General features: G+C 38.5%; 1 protein-coding gene across 10 annotated transcripts in view; it reads right to left on the reverse strand.

Annotated features, from left to right (window-relative positions):
- Nucleotides 1-24,070, reverse strand: part of RIC1 (RIC1 partner of RAB6A GEF complex) — a 158,769-nt gene that overhangs the window by 35,052 nt on the left and 99,647 nt on the right. For all 10 annotated transcript variants that reach the window (XR_014056881.1, XR_014056895.1, XR_014056901.1 and 7 more), the window contains 8 exons: nt 23,142-23,302; nt 22,063-22,198; nt 14,180-14,296; nt 12,979-13,707; nt 10,752-10,910; nt 10,524-10,663; nt 3,135-3,421; nt 1,932-2,123 (listed from right to left, as the gene is read on the reverse strand). Coding sequence is in view for 6 of the 10 variants with exons in the window: in XM_081500979.1 (XP_081357105.1) it covers nt 1,932-2,123; nt 3,135-3,421; nt 10,524-10,663; nt 10,752-10,910; nt 12,979-13,707; nt 14,180-14,296; nt 22,063-22,198; nt 23,142-23,302 (1,921 nt within the window). In the remaining 4 variants the exon portion in view is untranslated. The remainder of the gene's footprint in view (nt 1-1,931; nt 2,124-3,134; nt 3,422-10,523; nt 10,664-10,751; nt 10,911-12,978; nt 13,708-14,179; nt 14,297-22,062; nt 22,199-23,141; nt 23,303-24,070) is intronic.

Here is a 24,070-nt window from a genome sequence, read left to right on the forward strand (position 1 = left end):
CACTGTGTATGAATCTTATTTGGCTCTTGATTCAAAGTATTCTTGGGCTTCCCTTGTGGCTCAGCTGGTAAAGAATCCACCTGCAATGAATGCGGGTTTGATCTCTGGGGTGGGAAGATCCTCTGGAGAAGAGAACGGCTACCCACTCCAGTATTCTGGCCTGGAGAATTCCATGGACTGTATAGTCCATGGGGTCGCAAAGAGTCAGACACGACTGAGTGACTGTCACTTTCTTTTAAACCAAAAAATATTATGACATTGTAAAACAGCTGGAATTTGAATACTTACTGGATATTTGATGGTATTAAGGAATTACTGTTAAACTTTTAGAGAGATGTGGCATTATTTTCAAAAAAGTCCTTTTAGAAATATATACTGAAACATTCACAAATAAAACATATCGTATCTTAGATTTAGTTCAATAATACAGGAAGGAGAAAGTGTTTTATCAACAAATTTATTCATGAGTTGGTAATAACTGAAGTGGGGGTTGGAGGGAAGGTGTCCATTATAGTATTATTTATCCTTTTAAAATATGTTTGAAATGATCTCTTTAAAAAGTTTTCTAAAGAAAAGCAATGATGCCACCTCAGGTCCATTAGGATGCTACTATCAACAAAATCATCAAAGAAGTGTTGGCGAGGATGTGGCAAAACTGGAATCCCTGCCAGTGTTGATAGGAATGTAAAGTGGGGTTGCTGCTATGAGGAAAAAGTTGAAAATAGAATTACTACATGAGCTGACAATCCCCAGAAGAATTGAAAACGGTCTCAAAGAGACTTCCCATATTCACAATACTCCCCCGTTCTTTGCAGCATAATTCACAATAACCAAAAGGTGGAAGCAATGCAAGTGGCCACTGATGAATGGATACACAAAATGTGGTTTGAACACAATAGAATATTGCCCAACCCAAAAAAGGAAGGAAATTCCCATGCATGCTACAAGGATGCAAACTTTGAGAACATTATCTAAGTGAAATAAGCCAGACACAAAAAGACAATTACACAGGGACAGAAAATAGAATGTAGCTGTCTGGAGTTGGGGGAGGGAGAGATGGGGAGTTTTCTTTAATGGGTATAAAGTTTTGCTTTTGCAACATAAAAAAGAGTTTTGCAGGTTGGTTGCCCAACAATATAAATAAACTGTACACTTAAAAATCCTTAAGGTAGTAAATTTTACATGTATTCTACTATAATAAAAGAAGCCATGGCTTCTATATGCCTCCCTACATAGAAGCAGCTCAGGTAACAGAGATGACACACTGAAAATCAAACATCAGGTGAATGCCTGGCCATTAAAAACCTGCAGAAAATCAGATCAACTGCTACTTAAGTTCCTATATAAATCTAAACAACATAAATCACTTTAAAGCTTCTTCAATTTGTAATTCACCCATTACTATAATTGCAGAAGTTGACACACATTTTTTGGTAAAGGGTCAGACTAATATCTTAGGCTTTGAAGGCTGAGATGCAAAATTAAGGGTATCACGCAGGAATTTACAAGAGAAAAAAATTTTCCCATAATTTTTTTACAGCTGAAATAAAAAACAGAAGGTAATTGTTAACAATTTTTTACAATACAGGTCCACCTATGAGAAGCATGGAATTCTTTACACGTGGACAAAGTTTTGCTTACTTGAGGTTCAAAGTTAGTGTTTTTGTATCATCAAAATTGATTACAAAGGTTCATTTATTACTGTTTAGTGAGGTTTTACCTGTTTCATTTATGTAAAATAAACACGGCAAAGTATAATCAAGGTCATTTTGGCTTTGGGCTAGTAACTATTCACCTCTCCAGCAGATACTAATGCTAATTCTCAAGGACACATCTTGAAATAAGTGAAGCTCTCTTGAAATGCTACATATGGCATATAAACTTTCCTCCAAAGAAACTAATGAGGAGCTAGGATTTAAAATGATATCTACCTTTATTAGATAAAGGTGACAGGAAGGCATCTTGCATCTGTGGCCCGAGAGATGAGGCTGTGTCTATTTCATGATGAGCAGGGCCAATGTTGCCGAGCCAGCTCTGACTTCGTTGGACATTAGAGACACCAGCATCTATCTCGAGGTTTAAAAATGCGTCAGTTGACTGTGACTTTAACAGCTGCTCTCCCACTGCAAGGTAGGAAACAAAGGGGAAAAAAAAGGGGGGAATTAAAGGTACACACACTGCCATTTCCAATTCAGTTCTTTCAGCTTCTCTTCCCCCACCAACCCGAAATACTAAAAGTTCGAAGCCAATTAATGTCCCTACACCGCCATCACCCATCCATGAACCATGGAGGCTGGACTGGAACAGAATGGACTGACTAGATAATGCCACCCAGCAGTCATCTTCTATCATTGTTTAACTTACTAGAAACTAGGCAAAACCTTATTCATCCTTAAATGATTTTCCTTGGTTTTAAGATGACATGAAACTTCCAAATGCCATAATAAAAAGGGTTTTGTTTGAATTTTCATAAGTAATAGTGATTACAACCTGAACTAAAAAACCTAAAATTTTTTTTTTACCAAAATACAGTTCACTTTTCCCTCTCCTAATTTAGAAGATGGCCCAAGCTCTCAAAGATGCATTTTTACCATTTCTCTGGAATGAATCCTGTCAGGTAAGCCACAATTTAGCTCATTTTGAGATCTGTGACTAACCAATGCCAAAGTGAAAGTGAAAGTCACTCAGTTGTGTCCAACTCTTTGCGACCCCATGTACATTAGAGTTCATGGAATTCTCCAGGCCGCAATACTGGAGTGGGTAGCTGTTCCCTTCTCCAGGAGATTTTCCTGACCCAGGAATTGAACCGGGGTCTCCTGCATTGCAGGAAACTTCCTACAAAAAAAAAGTGTGATAGCTTCTATACTCAGTCAATGCTCAACTTGTTGATAATCTGAGAAAACAATTGGTTGGATTTATAAATTAAACTTCAAAGTCATAAGACCTAGAGACACATGATCTACTTTTATTTACATCCTTAGTCAAATCGTGGATGTTCCAACTGATCTACAAAAAGTCAGCTTTTATCTAAGCTTGGAATGAAAAGACTTCCTTGAATATCAATTAACAGAAAAATGTCTAAACATTTGGAGCAAATACAATTCTTGTATAAGTAACACAAAGCCTCTAATTACCTGTTCGGTATTTTCCATTTTTGAAAGGAGAACTGACAGAAGAAGCTGGGATGATGGGAAGTGGCCAAAGGAAATCTTTGTGGAGCCTCTTCAGGGCCAACACGAAGTTGTCTACTCGGGCAGCACGGGTACGCTCCTTGCACAGCCAACTAATGAGTTCAAAGCCTAACTGGGCTGCAAAGCAGCCGAGATCCTTTAGCCGAACTTCTTCTAAGAGACGCCGAGCGTGTCTCCAGAGCATCATATCAATATACATGTTCTCAGCACAGTCACTGTCTTTGCTCCATCTGTAAGTGGGAACACAAGTAAGCTACAGAACAATCTTCACATACTTCTTATGAAGTAGCACTGAAAATGCTGACAAGGAGGTAAGAGATTTGAGGGAAGAGGAAGATCAAGTATTAGAGCTTGTTGAGCAATAGCTGGAACACAGTAAGTAGCCTCTTAAACATGTCTGTAAAATAAAAGTACAGAATAGAAAACAAACAGGAGACTGACAAAGCCAAACCAGGAAGGGGATAATGACTGGATGAAGTAAAGAAAGGAAGTAAATAAATGCTGTATTTGAAAAGACCAATGAAAAGAGGGAAGGAGATCAGATCAAGGAGATTAAAGAGAAGGAAAGTGAAATGTAGTCTCTTAATGTGAGTTATACAGACACATAAGAAAAAAACAGATTTAAAAAAATGAACGACTAAATATCATCTATTATCCCTTACTCCTATGAACTGATGTGTTACAACTGGTTTGGTACTGGGGTGATGGGGTGCCTTCAGAGAGAGCAGTACTGAAGCAGGACTACCTGCATTCTGAACTTGGCTCTGCCACACAGTTTTGTGAATACAAAGCAAGTTTATTTTTCTGGGCCTCTGTTTTTCACCTGTATAATGTGGATAATAACAATATATTTACCCATATGGAGCTGTTACTGAAAGACCTATACACAGAAATGTTTAGAATTGTGCCTGGCATTCAGTGAGCACTTAGTATATATTAAACACCACTTACTTTCAGGGTATAGCTGAGTAGCTACTGTTTGCCTGGCAACTGTTTTATAGTCTTTCACGGTTGCATTTAACTTGTTTATGGTGTGTGTGTGTCTGAGTGTGTCTGTTGGGAATGCGGGTGTATTAATGGTTCTGATATGAAAAAGCTGTAAAACATCACAATAAAAATGTTCAGTAAGCTCTCATTCTGTGTCAGACACTGTAGCAAGAATATACACAGGATGTAAAAGAAAGGATTAGGGAAGAGAAAAAAACCAAGAGCCAAGACCACATAACAACACAGGAGGGAACACAAGGACCTCACAAAACAGGAAAATCTATTTTTTTTAAAATAAATTTATTTATTTTAGTTGGGGGCTAATTACTTTACAATATTGTAGTGGTTTTTGCCATACATTGACATGAATCAGCCATGGGTTTTCATGTGTTCCCCATCCTGAACCCCCCTCCCACCTTCCTCTCCATCCCATCCCTCTGGGTCATCCCATTGCCCCGGCCCTGAGCATTTGTCTCATGCATTGAACCTGGAATGGTGTTCTGTTTCACATATGATAATATACATGTTTCAGTGCTATTCTCCCAGAACGTCCCACCCTCACCTTCTCCCTCAGAGTCCATAAGACTGTTCTATGCATCTGTGTCTCTTATTCTGTCTCGCATATAGGGTTATCGTTACCATCTTTCAAATTCCATATATATGCATTAGTATACTGTATTGGTGTTTTTCTTTCTGGCTTACTTCACTCTGTATAATGGGCTCCAGTTTCATCCATCTCAATAGAACTGATTCAAATGTGTTCTTTTTAATGGCTGAGTAATATTCCATTGTGTATATGTACCACAGCTTCCTTATCCATTCGTCTGCTGATGGACATCTAGGTTGCTTCCATGTCCTGGCTATTGTAAACAGTGCTGCGATGAACATTGGGGTACACGCGTCTCTTTCAATTCTGGTTTCCTCAGTGTGTATGCTCAGCAGTGGGATTGCTGGGTCATATGGCAGTTCTATTCCCAGTTTTTTAAGGAATCTCCACACTGTTCTCCATAGTGGCTGTACTAGTTTGCATTCCCACCAACAGTGTAAGAGGGTTCGCTTTTCTCCATACCCTCTCCAGCATTTATTGCTTGTAGACTTTTGGATAGCAGCCATTCTGACGGGTGTGAAATGGTACCTCATTGTGGTTTTGATTTGCATTTCTCTAATAATGAGTGATGTTGAGCATCTTTTCATGTGTTTGTTAGCCATCTGTATGTCTTCTTTGGAGAAATGTCTGTTTAGTTCTTTGGCCCATTTTTTGATTGGGTCGTTTATTTTTCTGGAATTCAGCTTCAGGAGTTGCTTGTATATTTTTGAGATTAATTGTTTGTCTGTTGCTTCGTTTGCTATTATTTTCTCCCATTCTGAAGGCCGTCTTTTCACCTTGCTTATAGTTTCCTTTTTTGTGCAAAAGCTTTTAAGTTTAATTAGGTCCCATTTGTTTATTTTTGCTTTTATTTCCAATATTCTGGGAGGTGGGTCATGGAGGATCCTGCTGTGATTTATGTCAGAGAGTGTTTTGCCTATGTTTTCCTCTAGGAGTTTTATAGTTTCTGGTCTTACGTTTAGATCTTTAATCCATTTTGAGTTTATTTTTGTGTGTGGTGTTAGAAAGTGTTCTAATTTCATTCTTTTACAAGTGGTTGACCAGTTTTCCCAGCACCACTTGTTAAAGAGATTGTCTTTTCTCCATTGTATATTCTTGCCTCCTTTGTCGAAAATAAGGTGTCCATAGGTGCGTGGATTTATCTCTGGGCTTTCTATTTTGTTCCATTGATCTATATTTCTATCTTTGTGCCAGTACCATACTGTCTTGATGACTGTGGCTTTGTAGTAGAGCCTGAAGTCAGGCAGGTTGATTCTTCCAGTTCCATTCTTCTTCCTCAAGATTGCTTTGGCTATTCGAGGTTGCTTATATTTTCATACAAATTGTGAAATGATTTGTTCTAGTTCTGTGAAAAATACCATTGGTAGCTTGATAGGGATTGCATTGAATCTATAGATTGCTTTGGGTAGTATACTCATTTTCAATATATTAATTCTTCCAATCCATGAACACGGTATATTTCTCCATCTGTTTGTGTCCTCTTTGATTTCTTTCATCAGTGTTTTATACTTTTCTATATATAAGTCTTTTGTTTCTTTAGGTAGATATATGCCTAAGTATTTTATTCTTTTTGTTGCAATGGTGAATGGTATTGTTTCCTTAATTTCTCTTTCTGTTTTCTCTTTATTGGTGTATAGGAATGCAAGGGATTTCTTGTGTTAATTTTATATCCTGCAACTTTACTATGTTCATTGATTAGCTCTAGTAATTTTCTGGTAGAATCTTTAGGGTTTTCTATGTAGAGGATCATGTTATCTGCAAACAGTGAGAGTTTTACTTCTTCTTTTCCTATCTGTATTCCTTTTATTTCTTTTTCAGCTCTGATTGCTGTGGCCAAAACTTCCAAAACTATGCTGAATAGTAGTGGTGAAAGTGGGCATCCTTGCCTTGTTCCTGACTTTAGGGGAAATGCTTTCAATTTTTCACCATTGAGAATAATGTTTGCTGTGGGTTTGTCATATATAGCTTTTATTATGTTGAGGTATGTTCCTTCTATTCCTGCTTTCTGGAGGGTTTTTATCATAAATGGATGTTGAATTTTGTCAAAGGCTTTTTCTGCATCTATTGAGATAATCATATGGTTTTTATCTTTCAATTTGTTAATGTGGTATATTACATTGATTCATTTGCAGATGTTAAAGAAACCTTGCATTCCTGGGATAAAGCCCACTTGGTCATGATGTATGATCTTTTTAATATGATGATGGATTCTGTTTGCTAGAATTTTATTAAGGATTTGTGCATCTATGTTCATCAGTGATATTGGCCTGTAGTTTTCTTTTTTTGTGGCATCTTTGTCTGGTTTTGGAATTAGGGTGATGGTGGCCTCATAGAATGAGTTTGGAAGTTTACCATCTTCTGCAATTTTCCGGAAGAGTTTGAGTAGGATAGGTGTTAGCTCTTCTCTAAATTTTTGGTAGAATTCCGCTGTGAAGCCGTCTGGTCCTGGGCTTTTGTTTGCTGGAACATTTCTGATTACAGTTTCGATTTCTGTGCTTGTGATGGTCTGTTAAGACCTTCTATTTCTTCCTGGTTCAGTTTTGGAAAGTTATACTTTTCTAAGAATTTGTCCATTTCTTCCAAGTTTTCCATTTTATTGGCATATAGCTGGAGAAAGAAATGGCAACCCACTCCAGTGTTCTTGCCTGGAGAATCCCAGGGACGGCAGAGCCTGATGGGCTGCCGTCTATGGGGTCGAACAGTCAGACACGACTGAAGCAACTTAGCAGCAGCAGCAGCAGTAGTCTCTTATGATCCTTTGTATTTCTGTGGAGTCTGTTGTGATCTCTCCATTTTCATTTCTAATTCTGTTGATCTGATTCTTCTCCCTTTGTTTCTTGATGAGTCTGGCTAATGGTTTGTCAATTTTGTTTATCTTCTCGAAAAACCAGCTTTTATTTTTGTTGATTTTTGCTATGGTCTCTTTTGTTTCTTTAGCATTTATTTCTGCCCTAATTTTTAAGATTTCTTTCCTTCTACTAACCCTGGGGTTCTTCATTTCTTCCTTCTCTAGTTACTTTAGGTGTAGAGTTAGGTTATTTATTTGATTTTTTTCTTGTTTCTTGAGGTATGCCTGTATTCTATGAACCTTCCCCTTAGCATTGCTTTTACAGTGTCCCATAGGTTTTGGGTTGTTGTGTTTTCATTTTCATTTGTTTCTATGCATATTTTGATTTCTTTTTTGATTTCTTCTGTGATGTGTTGGTTATTCAGAAGCGTATTGTTTAGCCTCCATATGTTGGAATTTTTAATAGTTTTTTTCCTGTAATTGAGGTCTAATCTTACTGCATTGTGGTCAGAGAAGATGACTAGGATGATTTCAATTTTTTTGAATTTACCAAGGCTAGATTTATGGCCCAGGATGTGATCTATCCTGGAGAAAGTTCCGTGTGCACTTGAGAAAAAGGTGAAATTGATTGTTTTGGGGTGGAAAGTCCTGTAAATATCAATTAAGTCTAACTTGTCTATTGTATCATTTAAAGTTTGTGTTTCCTTGTTAATTTTCTGTTTAGTTGATCTATCCATATGTGTGAGTGGAGTATTAAAGTCTCCCACTATTATTGTGTTATTGTTAATTTCCCCTTTCATACTTGTTAGTATTTGCCTTATATATTGTGGTGCTCCTATGTTGGGTGCATGTATCTTTATAATTGTTATATCTTCTTCTTGGATTGATCCTTTGATTATTATGTAGTGTCCTTCTTTGTCTCTTTTCACAGCCTTTAAAGTCTATTTTATCTGAAATTAGTATTGCGACTCCTGCTTTCTTTTGGTCTCTGTTTGCATGAAATATGTTTTTCCATCCCTTCACTTTCAGCCTGTATGTGTCCCTAGTTTTGAGGTGGGTCTCTTGTAGACAGCATATATAGGGGTCTTGTTTTTGTATCCATTCAGCCAGTCTTTGTCTTTTGGTTGGGGCATTCAACCCATTTACATTTAAGGTAATTATTGATAAGTATGGTCCTGTTGCCATTTACTTTGTTGTTTTGAGTTTGTGTTTAAACCTCCTTTCTGTGTTTCCTGTTTAGAGAAGATCCTTTAGCATTTGTTGGAGAGCTGGTTTGGTGGTGCTGAATTCCCTCAGCTCTTGCTTGTCTGTAAAGCTTTTGAATTCTCCTTCATATCTGAGTGAGATCCTTGCTGGGTACAGTAATCTGGGTTGTAGATTATTCTCTTTCATTACTTTAAGTATGTCCTGCCATTCCCTTCTAGCCTGAAGAGTTTCTATTGAAAGATCAGCTGTTATCCTTATGGGAATCCCCTTGTGTGTTATTTGTTGTTTTTCCCTTGTTGCTTTTAATATTTGTTCTTTGTGTTTGATCGTTGTTAATTTGATTAATATGTATCTTGGGGTGTTTCGCCTTGGGTTTATCCTGTTTGGGACTCTCTGGGTTTCTTGGTCTTCTGTGACTATTTCCTTCCCCATTTTAGGGAAATTTTCAACTATTATCTCCTCAAGTATTTTTTCATGGCCTTTCATCTTCTTCTTTTGGGACTCCTATGATTCGAATGTTGGGGCGTTTCATATTGTCCCAGAGGTCCCTGAGGTTTTCCTCATTTCTTTTGATTCTTTTTTCTTTTTTCCTCTCTCCTTCGTTTATTTCCACCATTCTATCTTCTACCTCACTTATCCTATCTTCTGCCTCTGTTATTCTACTGTTGGTTCCCTCCAGAGTGTCTTTTATCTCCTTTATTTCCTTATTCATTATATATTGACTCCTTTTTATTTCTTCTAGGTCCTTGATAAACATTTCTTGCATCTTCTCAATCCTTGTCTCCAGGCTATTTATCTGTAACTCCATTATGTTTTCAAGATTTTGGATCATTTTTATTATCATTATTCTAAATTCTTTTTCAGATAGTTTCCCTATCTCCTCCTCTTTTGTTTGGTTTGGTGGGCATTTATCATTTTCCTTTACTTGCTGAGTATTTCTCTGCCTTTTCATCTTGTTTAGATTGCTGTGTTTGGCGTGGCCTTTCTGTATTCTGGTAGATTGAAATTCCTCTTTATTGTGGAGGTTCCTCACTGTGGGTGGGGTTGGACGGGTGGCTTGTCAAGGTTTCCTGGTTGGGGGAGCTTGTGTCGGTGTTCTGGTGGGTGGAGCTGGATCTCTTCTCTCTGGAGTGCAATGGAGTGTCCAGTATTGAGTTTTGAGATGTCTATGGATTTGGTATGCCTCTGGGAAGCCTGTATATTGATGAGGAAAATCTATTTTACAATGTTCAGCATGAGTTCAGAGCTACCCTTCAGGGCATAGTAACCTATCTACGTGTAATGCAGGTTGCAGGCTCCGGGATACACTTTTTTGGCACGAAGTGTTTAATGACTTCTCCACTCAAAAGAGTCACAAGAGTCTAGTACATGAGGACTAAAATTTTCTTTTTGTCAAAAGGTACACTGGGAAAGAAGGGGAAGACTGTTGGCTGTAAGAAGGCTTTTGAATTATTTGCAGATCTATCTTCCTTTTTATTCTGGTCCTCTATTATCAAAGGTAATTTAATGTTAGTCACATTTAGAATGGGCACATCAAGACCTATTCTAGTACAAAGGGCAAAAACTGTACAAAGAATAAAGAAGTGAATTTAGGAGAAAGAAAAAAGGGAAGCCTTTGGGGAATGTAAAAAGGAATTGCAATCGGATCAAATAGTTTTTTCGTAAGATCCAATTTTACAAATACTCTGAAACGCAATGTGTTATAGAATGTCCTAAAAGCAGTAACAGTTCTTCATTCTTTTACCTTTTTCCAGAAGGACCGGATGGCATACTTAGTGTTTTCTGTAAGCTGAATTTACCAGCAGGAACACTGTCAGCTGACTGGGATAAACTGATGCTTCGATTCCTGAAGAACTCAAATCCACCACCACTTGAACTGGGTTCCTGTGATTACACACAAGGTGCAGTATGGTTAGAGGAAGATGCCACATGGGTACGTGGCCTAGAAAAGCTGTGCAATTCTTCAACTAACCTGAGCTGTAGGTGTGGATGGGGGCGTCTCAGATTCTCCAGAGCCAATGGCTTTCAGAAATCGAATCATGTGTCGACACAGGTCCCACTTGCCTTGTTCCAGGGCTGTGTTGAAAAGAAGGGTGGCATGTTGCCTACTTACTGCTGGGACTTCCATGTTCTAGAAAAACAACCAAGAATTCCTTTTATACTGCAAATGATTTGAGAAGATATGAGTAATTCTTTATCTCCACACTTCCCTAAACCCAGACAAGTAATGCAGATATAGCACTGTAGGGAATAATGTATTAGTAAAATCAAAAGAAGCATTAAAAAGTACCATACAAGAAGAAGTGAGGCAAATACTACCCTGGTGTAAGATAATTTATGATTTCTTGCACTCCCATTACTGCCAGATATCTTAAACTTTACATACATTCTTTCTTTTTATTTCTCCTAGTGACTCTCAAAAGAGGTATATCATTCTCATTTTAAACATGAGAAAACTGAGTTAAACAACTTGTTGAAATTATGCATTTAAAACTTTTTAAAAATTGTAATTGCATGGCAATGCAGAGTGTAATGCCCATGTACAAATATAAGCACAGGATAAAAAGGTAAATAGTATCTCAGTATTAATATGAAAATTAGTTTGATTCTGAAGTCTTTCTGAATATGTCTTGGAAATCCCCAGAATTCTGTAGACCACACATTTGAGAATCCCCTGCCCTCAAGAGTGTTAGAAATCCAAAATGAAAGAAATCTGGTTCCCCAAAACAGGACTGTTAGATGAGAGAGAAATAAAAATATATGTTCTAAACAAAGAAATAAACAACTTGTTGAAGATCGGCAGAAAAGCAAGAGTATAAATTTGTCTTTCTGACTCCAAAAAAGCTCTGGTCTATGTCCTGTGACAGAGCTTTCTGAGGATGTGACTTAATAAAAAAATTTGCTTTGGGCAACAGTATGTAGTACTGCTACACAATGGGCATCCACAGTGGTTCTTTCACAGATTTAATCTTGCTGCTTGCCCTGGCCTTCATGGAGAGGCGCCTAACAGGCAAGTTTAACTATAATTATTATCTGTCAGTCACAACTTAGGAATCCTGATAAAGTTTCTAATTTCATTGCTTGGGAGATCACTGAAATCTAAGCAGTGACCTAAATTAAACAAACAAACAAACAAAAAACTGCATTTATCTTGTTTCTGTTTTTATGATTGTGTGGCCTTTTAAGAATAGTCAGAATCTCAGGGCCACCCACCTTTTGCCAGAATATCTCCTCTGACTTCAGTCAGCTGCCATGAAGCAAATAAGCTGACAGGAACAATAAAACCAACTCTGTGGTAATTTGAAAGAACTTTTACCTCTCAGCAATTCCATGGTACAAGGAGAGAGATTATTGTGGAGGGCTCAGATAAACCCACTAATATTCAAAATAATTATTTACTAGTATGCTTCTTATATAATATTTTGATAATCTTATGTAATATGTGCATATTATTATATGTATTATAATACACTATATGTATATACATACATGGGCTTCTCTGGTGGCTCAGACAGTAAAGAATCCGCCTGCAATGTGGGAGACCTGGGTTTGATCCCTGAGTTGGGAAGATCCCCTGGAGGAGGGCATGGCAACCCACTCCAGTATTCTTGCCTGGAGAATTCTCATGGACAGAGCAGCTTGGTGGGCTATAGTCCATGGGGTCACAAAGAGTTCGACATGACTGAGCGACTAAGCACAATATATATACATATATGTACACATACAAGACATCCCTTTTATATTATTCAAAATAACACTGTAAACTCATTAATTTGTTTTAGGCCTATTTATGGGCAAACAGGATTAAAAAAAAAACCAACCCTGCAATACTTTTTAGTAGTATTTTTCTGCCATCATATATTAAGATTGAATTCTTCAAAAGTAAAGATAAAAACTGAACATAAAACTTGACTCTAATAGTTCTTTTTTTTTCCTAGTATTTATTTATTTGGCTGCACCGAGTCTCAGTTGCAGCATGTGGAATCTTTAGCTGCAGCATGCAGGATCTAGATCCCTGAGACCAGGGACTGAACCCAGGCCCCCTGCATTGGGAGCATGGAGTCTTAACCACTGGACCATCAAAGAAGTCCCTGAACTAGTTCTTTAAGCATGATCACAGTGCCAACCAAGGGCATTTGCTTTCTTTTTCCTCTAGGTTTATGCTAATTCTTATACATTTGTAAGAAGAGAATTGTTACCTGTAAGATAATAAGGTAAGATGCAGCAGTATCTAAATCCTGAGCCATCAAACATTCCTCAAACAAGTCCTTGGGGTTTCCAACAGCTGCAAAAAGGTAGTTCCACAGAGCATACTCAGTCTTCCTGGCACAGTGAACAACTGTCTGCAGGAAAAGGGGGAACTCGGTGATAAATTTTGCCACCGTGGGAAGCAGAGGGTCGGGAATGGGCTCCCGTGAGGTAGCTTCTTCTTCCAGCACTTCATGGAGCATGAGCTCCAGCACGTGAGGAAAGTAAGGCAGCGCGGCACAGGACTGGGCTAAGAGCAGAGCTTGCTCCCCGAGGTTCCTCACCAGCAGCTGACGCAAAATGTGATGGAGGTAGATCTGAGAGGTTCTCTCCACGACACAGAAAGGGAAGAGCACCTCCAGCTGTTCCCTAGCACTGTTCCGAGAATACAGAGAATCATAGAGCAGAGTGTCATTGACAGCACCAAGAACTAATGCATCTTCAAACAGAACAGCCAGTGGGTAGATATTTATGTGGAAAGGCAGCATGATCCGCTGGGACAAGAAGGAATGGGGCTTGCGGTGATCCCTGGGGAAAAGAGGGAGCCAGACTTTCATCCCAGCACCTCCACAGCTCAGCCAGAGGGCCTCCAACAGGTGACGCTTCTGTTTATTTGCACGACACGTGGTCCAGACATTTTCAACAGACTGGGCTAGTACAACAGGAGGACAGAACGGCAACTGGAGAAGAAGAGACTGAAATCAGTTCTTTTCCCATTAAATTTGTAGATGAAGTTTTCCCAGGTACTAGTTTCTCAAGTCTTTCAAAATGATAGTATAAATTCTGGGGAAAATTAGAGGAATCTGTTTGAAGTTAATAATACTTCCCTGCCTTTCAAAGTAAGTGTACTTAAATCTAAAAACAAAACAACCCCCCTCCCCCAAGGAATTTCACCAATTTATCCTGTTTTTCCATTATAATTATTCCAAACAATAACGCCTAAGCAGTAACATCTGACATACAGAACATTTTATTATCATTTTAGGATCTTATCCTCCAGTTTTCACAGTCTTGCACCCAAAGGCTTACAACTAATTTTATATACTTGCCCAGTTTCCAAATCACAAGACAATATTCTCCTCTTAAATTCTTTTATCCCCTTACCTTCTCCCAGACATTCTTTACATTTTAAGTGACTTGCATTTAACTCACAAGTTTCCTTTGGTTAGGGTTGCTGTCCTTCTCTCGGATCTGAGGGCCGGACCTGTCCCTCTGCATCATGATGAGCTGTCCTGCCAGATTTAGCATAATGCTCTCTGCATCACGAGCCTGAAAGGAAAATAAATTGGATTCATATGAATTAACAGGTATATTTTCAGTATTTCCCCTGCCAAGGCATAATGCTTACAGGTTAAACAAACAATACTGAGTGTGCATTATGGTCAGTCATTCTGTTAGACTCCGCTGGAGTCAAGGAGCTGTCTGGCTCCAGTAGTACAAGCTTAACACAATGCAATTAATAATTAATGAAAAAGTGAATTCAAATTGATGGCAGAGTTGAATTGTCCTGAAAAAACTAAGAGACTTCCAGAAGTTCATAGAAGTGAGACATTGCTTCAGTGACCTGGTCGGCATAGCTAGAGAAGGATTAAGGATGAAGTGTGACTTGAAGGGTGAGGATGACATACATGGGTGGGAGAAAGACGTTTGGTGCTTTAGTTGAAGAATGAAATATAAATGACACAAGAAGATAAAATAGTTCTACTGGGAAAGTGAGAACAATCTGGCTAGATTAGGGATATTACAAGAAAAAATACTGATGGTAATAGACCTTCAAGGAGAGCTTGGAAAGTCAAGTAAAAATATATCAGGAAATAAGCCACTACTTATGGTCCTTGAATAAAAGAGTTATTAAAAATTCAGAGTTATTCAGGATGGATGACTGAGGGGAGGACGATATCATGGGTGGTGACTTCAGGAATGAAGTAAAATAGTCTGCGTTTTATTAAGAAAAATTTCAATCAAACCCCCAAGTAGAAAACCTAGGATTCCCAGCTTTAAGTTTGAGGAGCACTGCTTTAAAGTGTATTTTCAGCTATCAAGTCATTTTCACTTGTAAAGAGGAAGAACATTTTGATTAAAACAAACCAAAAGCCTACACATATTCTAGACATGAAGGGTAAAAAAACAAAGCTGAGTCAAAGATGATTTCAGGGTGCTGAATCTAGGTGAGGTGCTAAAGAAGTTGTGGTCTTCATGGACAGAAGTTAGAAGGAGATAATAACTTAGGAACGGGAATCTGAAGAGTTTCCTTTCACTGCCCATTAAATTAGAAAGAATCTTAAGAATTCCAGATTAAAAATTTTGTGAGATGACTAAACTGGAGATGAATACCAGAACCATTGAACTATAACGGTAAGGCTGGTAAACTGAAGGTAACAGATGAATTTTCTGAAGCAAATATATGGGAGCAACAGAGCAGAGGGCCACTGGCTAAACTTTTGAAGGCTAGAGGAGAAACAAAGCATGATGCCACTAACCAAAGAAGGAATGAGTTTTAGGAAGGAAAGGATGATTATTAAAATGACATGGGATTGTGTCCTAGCTTTGACTCCTGCTGGCTGGACGGATTTAAGCTCCATTATCATTTAGGGTTCAGTCAGGAAAACAATCATCACCCTATGAATTCTACTTGCAAAAAATAATCAGATATATGAAATGCTCATTTGTACTGCTCTAAGACACAAGAGACTGTGTGTAAAGAAATGGCATAAGGGTGCTGAATACTCATAGACGTTGTCACTCATTTTTGCTCTATATCATCCAGGTAGGTAATAAGCATGTTAATTTAAAAAGCAGGAATTTGAAAATTACCCCCCTCCCCCAAAATCTGTAAGCAACTGTCACAAAGCTCAAGAATTTTACTCAAAAAGGAGTCTTCCATCGCCAATTTAGCACATAAAAATTTGAAAATCTGTCCATATACATGAGAAACAGTAAATAACTTGGAGTTAGGAGAAGGAAAAATGGAATTGAAAAGCTGTGTGAGAATTATAAGAACTAGAGAGGAGAGGAAACTGAACATGCAATCCCAAGAATCAAACGGTATGACTGTTTGGAGACTGGCATAGGGACAAATGGGTTTCCCTGGTAGCTCAGATGGTAAAGAATCTGCCTGCAATGCAGGAGACCCAGGTTAGATCCCTGGGTTGGGAAGATTCCCTAGAGAAGGGAATAGCAATCTACTCCAGCATTCTTGCCTGGAGAATTCCATGGACAGAGGAGCCTGATGAGCTACAGTCCGTGGGGTCATGAAGAGTCGGACATGACTGAGTGACTAACACACACACCCCCACAGTGACAAACTCCTCAAACGCTTCCAAAGACCCGAAGAACATTCACTGCAGTTCACTAAAATATGTTAATGTTCATAATGACCACTTTTAAGTTTTCAGATAGTAAATTCACCACTGTATTTTATACTATTTCATTAAAAAAAAACAAAAACAAAAACAGGGCTTCCCTGGTGACTCAGTGGTAAAGACTTTGCCTGCCAATGCAAGAGACATGGGTTGGATCTCTGGTCTGGGAAGATCCCACATGCCCCAGAGCAATCGAGCCTGTGAGCCACAACTACCGAGCCTGTGCTCTAGAACCTTGGAGCTGCACCTACTGAAGCCCACACACCCTAGAGCCAGTGCTCTGCAACAAGAGAAGCGATCACATTGAGAAGGCTGTGCACTGCAATTAGAGTAGCCCCCGCTTGCCACAACTAGAGAAAAGTCTGCACAGCAGTGAACAACCAGCACAGCAAAAAAAACTCCACAAAATTTTGTTTTTCCCTTCAGCTCTATCCAAGCAGTCAACATTTTTTACTGATAATATCACAGTACATAAGAACAGGTGACCATCACAGCCCTCTCAAGCAACTTTGATGAACTTTACAGAAACTAAGTGTAACACAAAAGCTGGGACCACATGTATCCTCAAGGTCTTAAATCTGAAGGAACCCAACAAAGCATCTCTTACCCTAAAAGTCCCTGGTAGGTAATTCTCACTGGAGCTTCAGAGACAAGGAGCTCACCTGTCTCCTGAGGGAGGCCACCTTACTGTTGAACGGTTCTCATTGCTGGTTTTTTGTTGTTAAATCAAGACTTGCTTTGCTTTTTAAACTTTGGCCTTCTCTCTGTGCAAGATGTAATCAGTCTATTTCCTCTTCTATCTTTCAACTTGTTATTCTGCTCTTTACAAAGTTAAGTATCTCCTCTTTGTAAAGGGGCCTCTTAACTAAAATGGGGCACCCAGTGTTATTAATCTTCTGACTGCCTACTCTATCAAGAATACTCAAGAAGCTTTTTTCTTTAATATGACTTCAAACATGATGGAAAGAACATAAAATGTACACCCCCCCATCTAATTCTCATTATTCAGATTGACAATTACCAAGGTTTGTTTCACCTATCCCTTTTCTCTTTTTATTAATACTTATTTTGCCAAAGTATTTTAAAGGAAGATATCATGCCATTTTACTCCTATACATTTAATAGGCATCTGTCAATATGGGGACATTTGATTACATAATTACAATGCCAACATCACATCTAAATTTAATAAAATTTAGAACTATTTCTCAGAGTCATCTCTCAGTCCATATTTAAATATCACTAATTGTTTTAACAGTGTCTTTTTGTAGCCTATTTGAATCAAGATACAAATGATCTTATGCATTGCATTTTGTTGTTATAGCTCTAAAGTCTTACTTAAAAGACTCTTTTCTTTTTTCCTCCACATTAATGACCTGAAGTTTTCCTATAGAATGTTATTAAAGTAAACAAAGCAAAAACAATACCCAACTGTGGATGTGACTGGTGATAGACGCAAAGTCCGATGCTGTAAAGAGCAATATTGCATAGGAACCTGGAATGTTAGGTCCATGAATAAAGGCAAATTGGAAGTGGTCAAACAGGAGATGGCAAGAGTGAACGTCAACATTCTAGGAATCAGCGAACTAAGATGGACTGGAATGGGTGAATTTAACTCAGATGACCGTTATATCTACTACTGTGGGCAAGAATCCCATAGAAGAAATGGAGTAGCCATCATGGTCAATAAAAGAGTCCAAAATGCAGTACTTGGATGCAATCCCAAAAACGATAGAATGATCTCTGTTTGTTTCCAAGGCAAACCATTCAATATCACGGTAATCCAAGTCTATGCCCCGACCAGTAACGCCAAAGAAGCTGAAGTTGAACGGTTCTATGAAGACCTACAAGACCTTCTAGAACTAACACCCAAAAAAGATGTCCTTTTCATTATAGGGGACTGGAATGCAAAAGTAGGAAGTCAAGAAACACCTGGCGTAACAGGCAAGTTTGGCCTTGGAGTACAGAATGAAGCAGGGCAAAGGCTAATAGAGTTTTGCCATGAGAACGCACTGGTAATAGCAAACACCCTCTTCCAACAACACAAGAGAAGACTCTACACGTGGACATCACCAGATGGTCAACACCGAAATCAGACTGATTATATTCTTTGCAGCCAAAGATGGAGAAGCTCTATACAGTCAGCAAAAACAAGGCCGGGAGCAGACTGTGGCTCAGATCATGAACTGCTTATTGCCAAATTCAGACTTAAATTGAAGAAGCTAGGGAAAATCACTAATCCATTCAGGTATGACCTAGATCAAATCCCTTATGAATATACAGTGGAAGTGACAAATAGATTTAAGGGACTAGACCTGATAGACAGAGTGCCTGATGAACTATGGACAGAGGTTCGTGACATTGTACAGCAGACAGGGATCAAGAAAATCCCCATGGAAAAGAAATGCAAAAAAGCAAAATGGCTGTATGAGGAGGCCTTACAGATAGCTGGGAAGAGAAGAGAAGCAAAAAGCAAAGGAGAAAAGGAAAGATATCCCCATCTGAATGCAGAGTTCCAAAGAATAGCAAGGAGAGATAAGAAAGCCTTCCTCAGCCATCAGTGCAAAGAAATAGAGGAAAACAACAGATTGGGAAAGACTAGAGATCTCTTCAAGAAAATTAGAGATACCAAAGGAACATTTCATGCAAAGATAGGCTCGATAAAGGACAGAAATGGTATGGACCTGACAGAAGCAGAAGATATTAAGAAGAGGTGGCAAGAATACACAGAACAACTGTACAAGAAAGATCTTCATGACCCAGATAATCACAATGGTGTGATAACTCACCTAGAACCAGACATCCTGGAATGTGAAGTCAAGTGGGCCTTAGAAAGCATCACTACAAACAAAGCTAGTGGAGGTGATGGAATTCCAGTTGAGCTATTTCAAATCCTCAAAGGTGATGCTGTGAAAGTGCTGCACTCGATATGCCAACAAATTTGGAAAACTCAGCAGTGGCCACAGGACTGGAAGTGGTCAGTTTTCATCCCAATCCCAAAGAAAGGCAATGCCAAAGAATGCTCAAACTACCGCACAATTGCACTCATCTCACATGCTAGTAAAGTAATGCTCAAAATTCTCCAAGCCAGGCTTCAGCAATACGTGAACCGTGAACTTCCAGATGTTCAAGCTGGTTTTAGAAAAGGCAGAGGAACCAGAGATCAAATTGCCAGTATCTGCTGGATCATCGAAAAAGCAAGAGAGTTCCAGAAAAACATCTATTTCTGCCTCATTGACTATGCCAAAGCCTTTGACTGTGTGGATCACAATAAACTGTGGAAAATTCTGAAAGAGATGGGAATACCAGACCATCTGACCTGTCTCTTGAGAAACCTGTATGCAGGTCAGGAAGCAACAGTTAGAACTGGACATGGAACAACAGACTGGTTCCAAATAGGAAAAGGAGTCCGTCAAGGCTGTATACTGTCACCCTGCTTATTTAACTTATATGCAGAGTACATCATGAGAAATGCTGGGCTGGAAGAAACACAAGCTGGAATCAAGATTGCTGGGAGAAATATCAATAACCTCAGATATGCGGATGACACCACCCTTATGGCAGAGAGTGAAGAAGAACTAAAGAGCCTCTTGATGAAGGTGAAAGAGGAGAGTGAAAAAGTTGGCTTATAGCTCAACGTTCAGAAAACTAAGATCATGGCATCTGGTCCCAACACTTCATGGCAAATAGATGGGGAAACAGTGGAAACAGTGTCAGACTTTATTTTTTTGGGCTCCAGAATCTCTGCTGATGGTGACTGCAGCCATGAAATTAAAAGACACTTACTCCTTGGAAGGAAGGTTATGGCCAACCTAGATAGCATATTTAAAAGCAGAGACGTTACTTTGCCAACAAAAGTCCGTCTAGTCAAGGCTATGGTTTTTCCAGTGGTCATGTATGGATGTGAGAGCTGGACGGTGAAGAAAGCTGAGCGCCGAAGAATTGATGCTTTTGAACTGTGGTGTTGGAGAAGACTCTTGAGAGTCCCTTGGACTGCAAGGAGATCCAATCAATCCATCCTAAAAGAGATCAATCCTGGGTGTTCATTGGAAGGTCTGATGTTGAAGCTGAAACTCCAATACTTTGGCCACCTCATGCGAAGGGCTGACTCGTTGGAAAAGACCCTAATGCTGGATAGGATTGGGGGCGGGAGGAGAAGGGGTCGACAGAGGATGAGATGGTTGGATGGCATCACCGACTCGATGGACATGGGTTTGGGTAGACTCCGGGAGTTGGTGATGGACAGAGAGGCCTGGCATGCTGCGATTCATGGGGTCGCAAAGAGTCGGACACAACTGAGCAACTGTACTGAACTGAACTATCCCTGTATTTTCGATGACTAGAAGATGACTCAAGAAGCTTGATTCAGTTCAGGCTCAATGCTTTTGGCAGTAATTCTTCATGTGAACCTCAGGCTGCATCACCACAAGAACCATGCCACATCTGGTTCTCCTACTTTTAGTGATGCTAAGATTGACTAATAAGGCTTAGGCATGACAACTCGATACCTTCATTGTGAAGTTCCCATTAACCTTTCATTGGTTTCAACCAGTGGTCACTGAATCCACTCATTTTTTCAAAGGCCGCAAAACTGATTCTTAATTCTCAAATTCCTTCCATATCTTTTAGCTAGAGTTCTTTTGTAAAACATTCCTTTTTTTATTATCTGGTTACATGAAATATGAGTTTTCAGAGAAAATGGAACTTGTATTTTAAAGGCACTCAGTGAAAGTGCCTTAATAGGAAGTTTTAAAAGACTAGACAGACAGGGATGACAAGTAAATCCACACAGAACTTTTCTTTGAAGATGGGTTCCACATTGACATGAAGTTTGGAAACATAATTTATGCAACCTGGGTCCTGGTGGCAACGTTACCCACACAGTTACTTTAACCAGAAGCTATGGGAGTATCCCTTCTCTTTGCTCATAATTAACTAATCATGGAGTCCTCTATATGTCATATTCCTTCTACTTCTTTCTATCTTCTTTTCACTACCCAAGTTTGTGCCACAAACACCATTCACCTAGATCATTGCAATGGCCTCTCAGCTGCTCTCCCTTCATTCACTTCTGTCCAACTCTGGTTCATTTTCCTCCTTTGTAATGTTTTCTCTAATATTACAAAGCTTAAATCTAAGAATATCTAGCTTAAAACACTTTAGACTTTAAGACAAAGTCCATAGTATCAATAAGACTCTCATACTCTATGTTCCAGTCACTGTGAAATTTCTTCTAATTCCCTGAATGTGTCATGTTCTCTCTTATCTAAAGGCCTTTGAACTGTTTCCTCTGGCTGAAATTCCTCTTTACTTAGATAACCACCACTTATTCTTCAGGTTTCAGTTTAAATGATAGAGAAATCGTCTGTGATTGCTTAGACTACTCCAGGCTTTTGTTATACACAGTAACCTATATCACTTTTTGGTATACACAGTAATCTGTATTACTTTTTGGTATACACATCACATTTGTAATTAATTATCTATGTAATTATTTCTTTCCAGTATTAGCAAAAACCATGTTTGTTTAGTTGCCACTGTAACCCAGCATCTTCACACAAGGCAAATTCTAGATATTTAGTATGTATTTTCTGAACAAATGAATAGTTCCTAATATCAAATCAAAACACAAAGAACCGAAAACTCTAAAGAGCTCTGATAACAGAATGGTACCTGCTGTGGCATTTTCAAGGTGATTCCATTCTCTGTACTCACTGATGTCAGGGTGACAGATACCACTAGGAAAGGGTGAGGAATGTAGCGTGACATGGATACTTCCTGAAGAACCTGAATACCAGCAGTATTTGGACTGTAAAAGAGAAAGAAACCACACACCTCAACAATTCTAATGAGTTTTTTTCTCCCCCATTTCCACTACAAATAATACGAGTTTATGTTTATAGAGGCCCCAAATAACTTTCTACCTACCATTTCAGCCTCCCCAAGTATCCTTTAAACAGCAGACTGACAAGGCTGTGGCACCCAAGAACACAAATGGAGATGAGGGGAGGGATAAAAAGGGAGTAAGATATAGAAAGAAAAAAGAAATTGGGAAGAAGCTTACAGGAATAGCTTAGTCAGCTGAGAAATAGTTGGCTGAGGAAGGAAATGGGTTCTATCTAAGGTGACCTGTTAATTTTTATCTTTATAAAAGATATCCTCAAATACTAAGCTACTTCAGGAAATATGCACTTCATAGCATTTTTATAAAAAGAAACAAAAGCCATCTGAGAACAAAATAAAACTCAAGAAGTGTGGTCTAAATGCTGCAAGTCAGTTTGCTGCCAAGAAGAATATAGGCAACACACTCAAACAGCAAGAAGACTGTCAGTTTTTCCTTTTCCAGACTACAGCCATCTAGGCCAGTGAAAATGTACAAGAGTCTGCTAAGGTCATGCTTCCTAAGGCCCTAAAGCTTCCCCAAGTTTCTAGAACACTAGGATAATTAGTAACAACTTGTTATCAAGATGTGTAAAATATTTAAAATTTTACCCCATCCCAAACTAGTTTTTTTTTTCAGATGAGTCCAGTAAGATTAGCTGAAAAAATTGGTAAAGCTTTATAGTTCATTTCTTTTGGTAGCTAAAAAATAACTACCATACGAAGATCACTAATTGAAATTCCTTGCTTTTTAAAACTCCTAAAACAAAGGAAACCAAATATAAAATTAGAATAACTTTTGAGAAATAAAGCTACTGAGGAAGCATGATAAATAAGAGCAAAAAATGACTCTGTATATTTTATATACTTACCCATCAGATTTTCTTTCAATACTATAAAGGCATATTGAACAGTCTGCTCTAAAAACTATTACCATGTCCCGGAAGACACTAAGCAGTAATGTTTCTGCTTGTGTTTTGGTGACATGAGCAAAAGCATTGTCCAGATTTGAGGTTCGCAAATACACTCTGAGCTATAGAAAATAAAAATAAAGACAGCTGTAAAAAGAAGATACCTACCATGGATGACTAAATACTTTAGACATGCTGTTTTTTAATCTACTTTTTTTCAAGTAAGAGGAGCTAAAGACTAATCTAAGCATTAATAATAAATGGATGTTTCCATTTTGACAAAGTAGGCTCATTCTACAAATAGCTAAAAGATGAGTGATCAAAACTGTGCTGTACTATTATGAGATAGTCCTTTTAGACCTGCACATTTAGACAGGACATCAGGAGATGCAGTTTCTCAAAAAATAAATGTATCAATCAATCAATATATCTCTAAGAACAGACATTCTTACAAACTTTTCAACTTTTAACTATTTTTTATTAGTTACAAACTTCATAGAGAATGGCTAAAATCATTAGAAAAACTAATCATGGAAGTCCTGATTATTCCTTTTATTTTTTTTAAAACAGTAACTTGAAATGAAAATCCCATTAGCTAAAAATGTGGAATTTTTGATTTAAAGGAAAATGTCTCGTTCATTTTCAGTAGGTTATTTTTATATAGATCAAACAATGCTTGTGAAAGTGAAAAGCATTGGTCACTCAGTTGTGTCTAACTCTTTGTGATCCCATGGACTGTAGCCTGCCTCTGTCCATGGGATTTTCAGGCAAGAATATTGGAGTGGGTTGTCATTTCCTTCTCCAGGGGATCTTCGGCAGGCAGATTATTTACTGTCTGAGCCACCTGGTAAGTCCTTAAATAATGCTTAAATCTTTAAAATATAAAAATC

The sequence above is a fragment of the Giraffa tippelskirchi genome, chromosome 1 (genome assembly GCF_054371585.1).
Source record: "Giraffa tippelskirchi isolate mGirTip1 chromosome 1, T2T-mGirTip1v1.2.pri, whole genome shotgun sequence".
Lineage (NCBI taxonomy): Eukaryota > Metazoa > Chordata > Mammalia > Artiodactyla > Giraffidae > Giraffa > Giraffa tippelskirchi.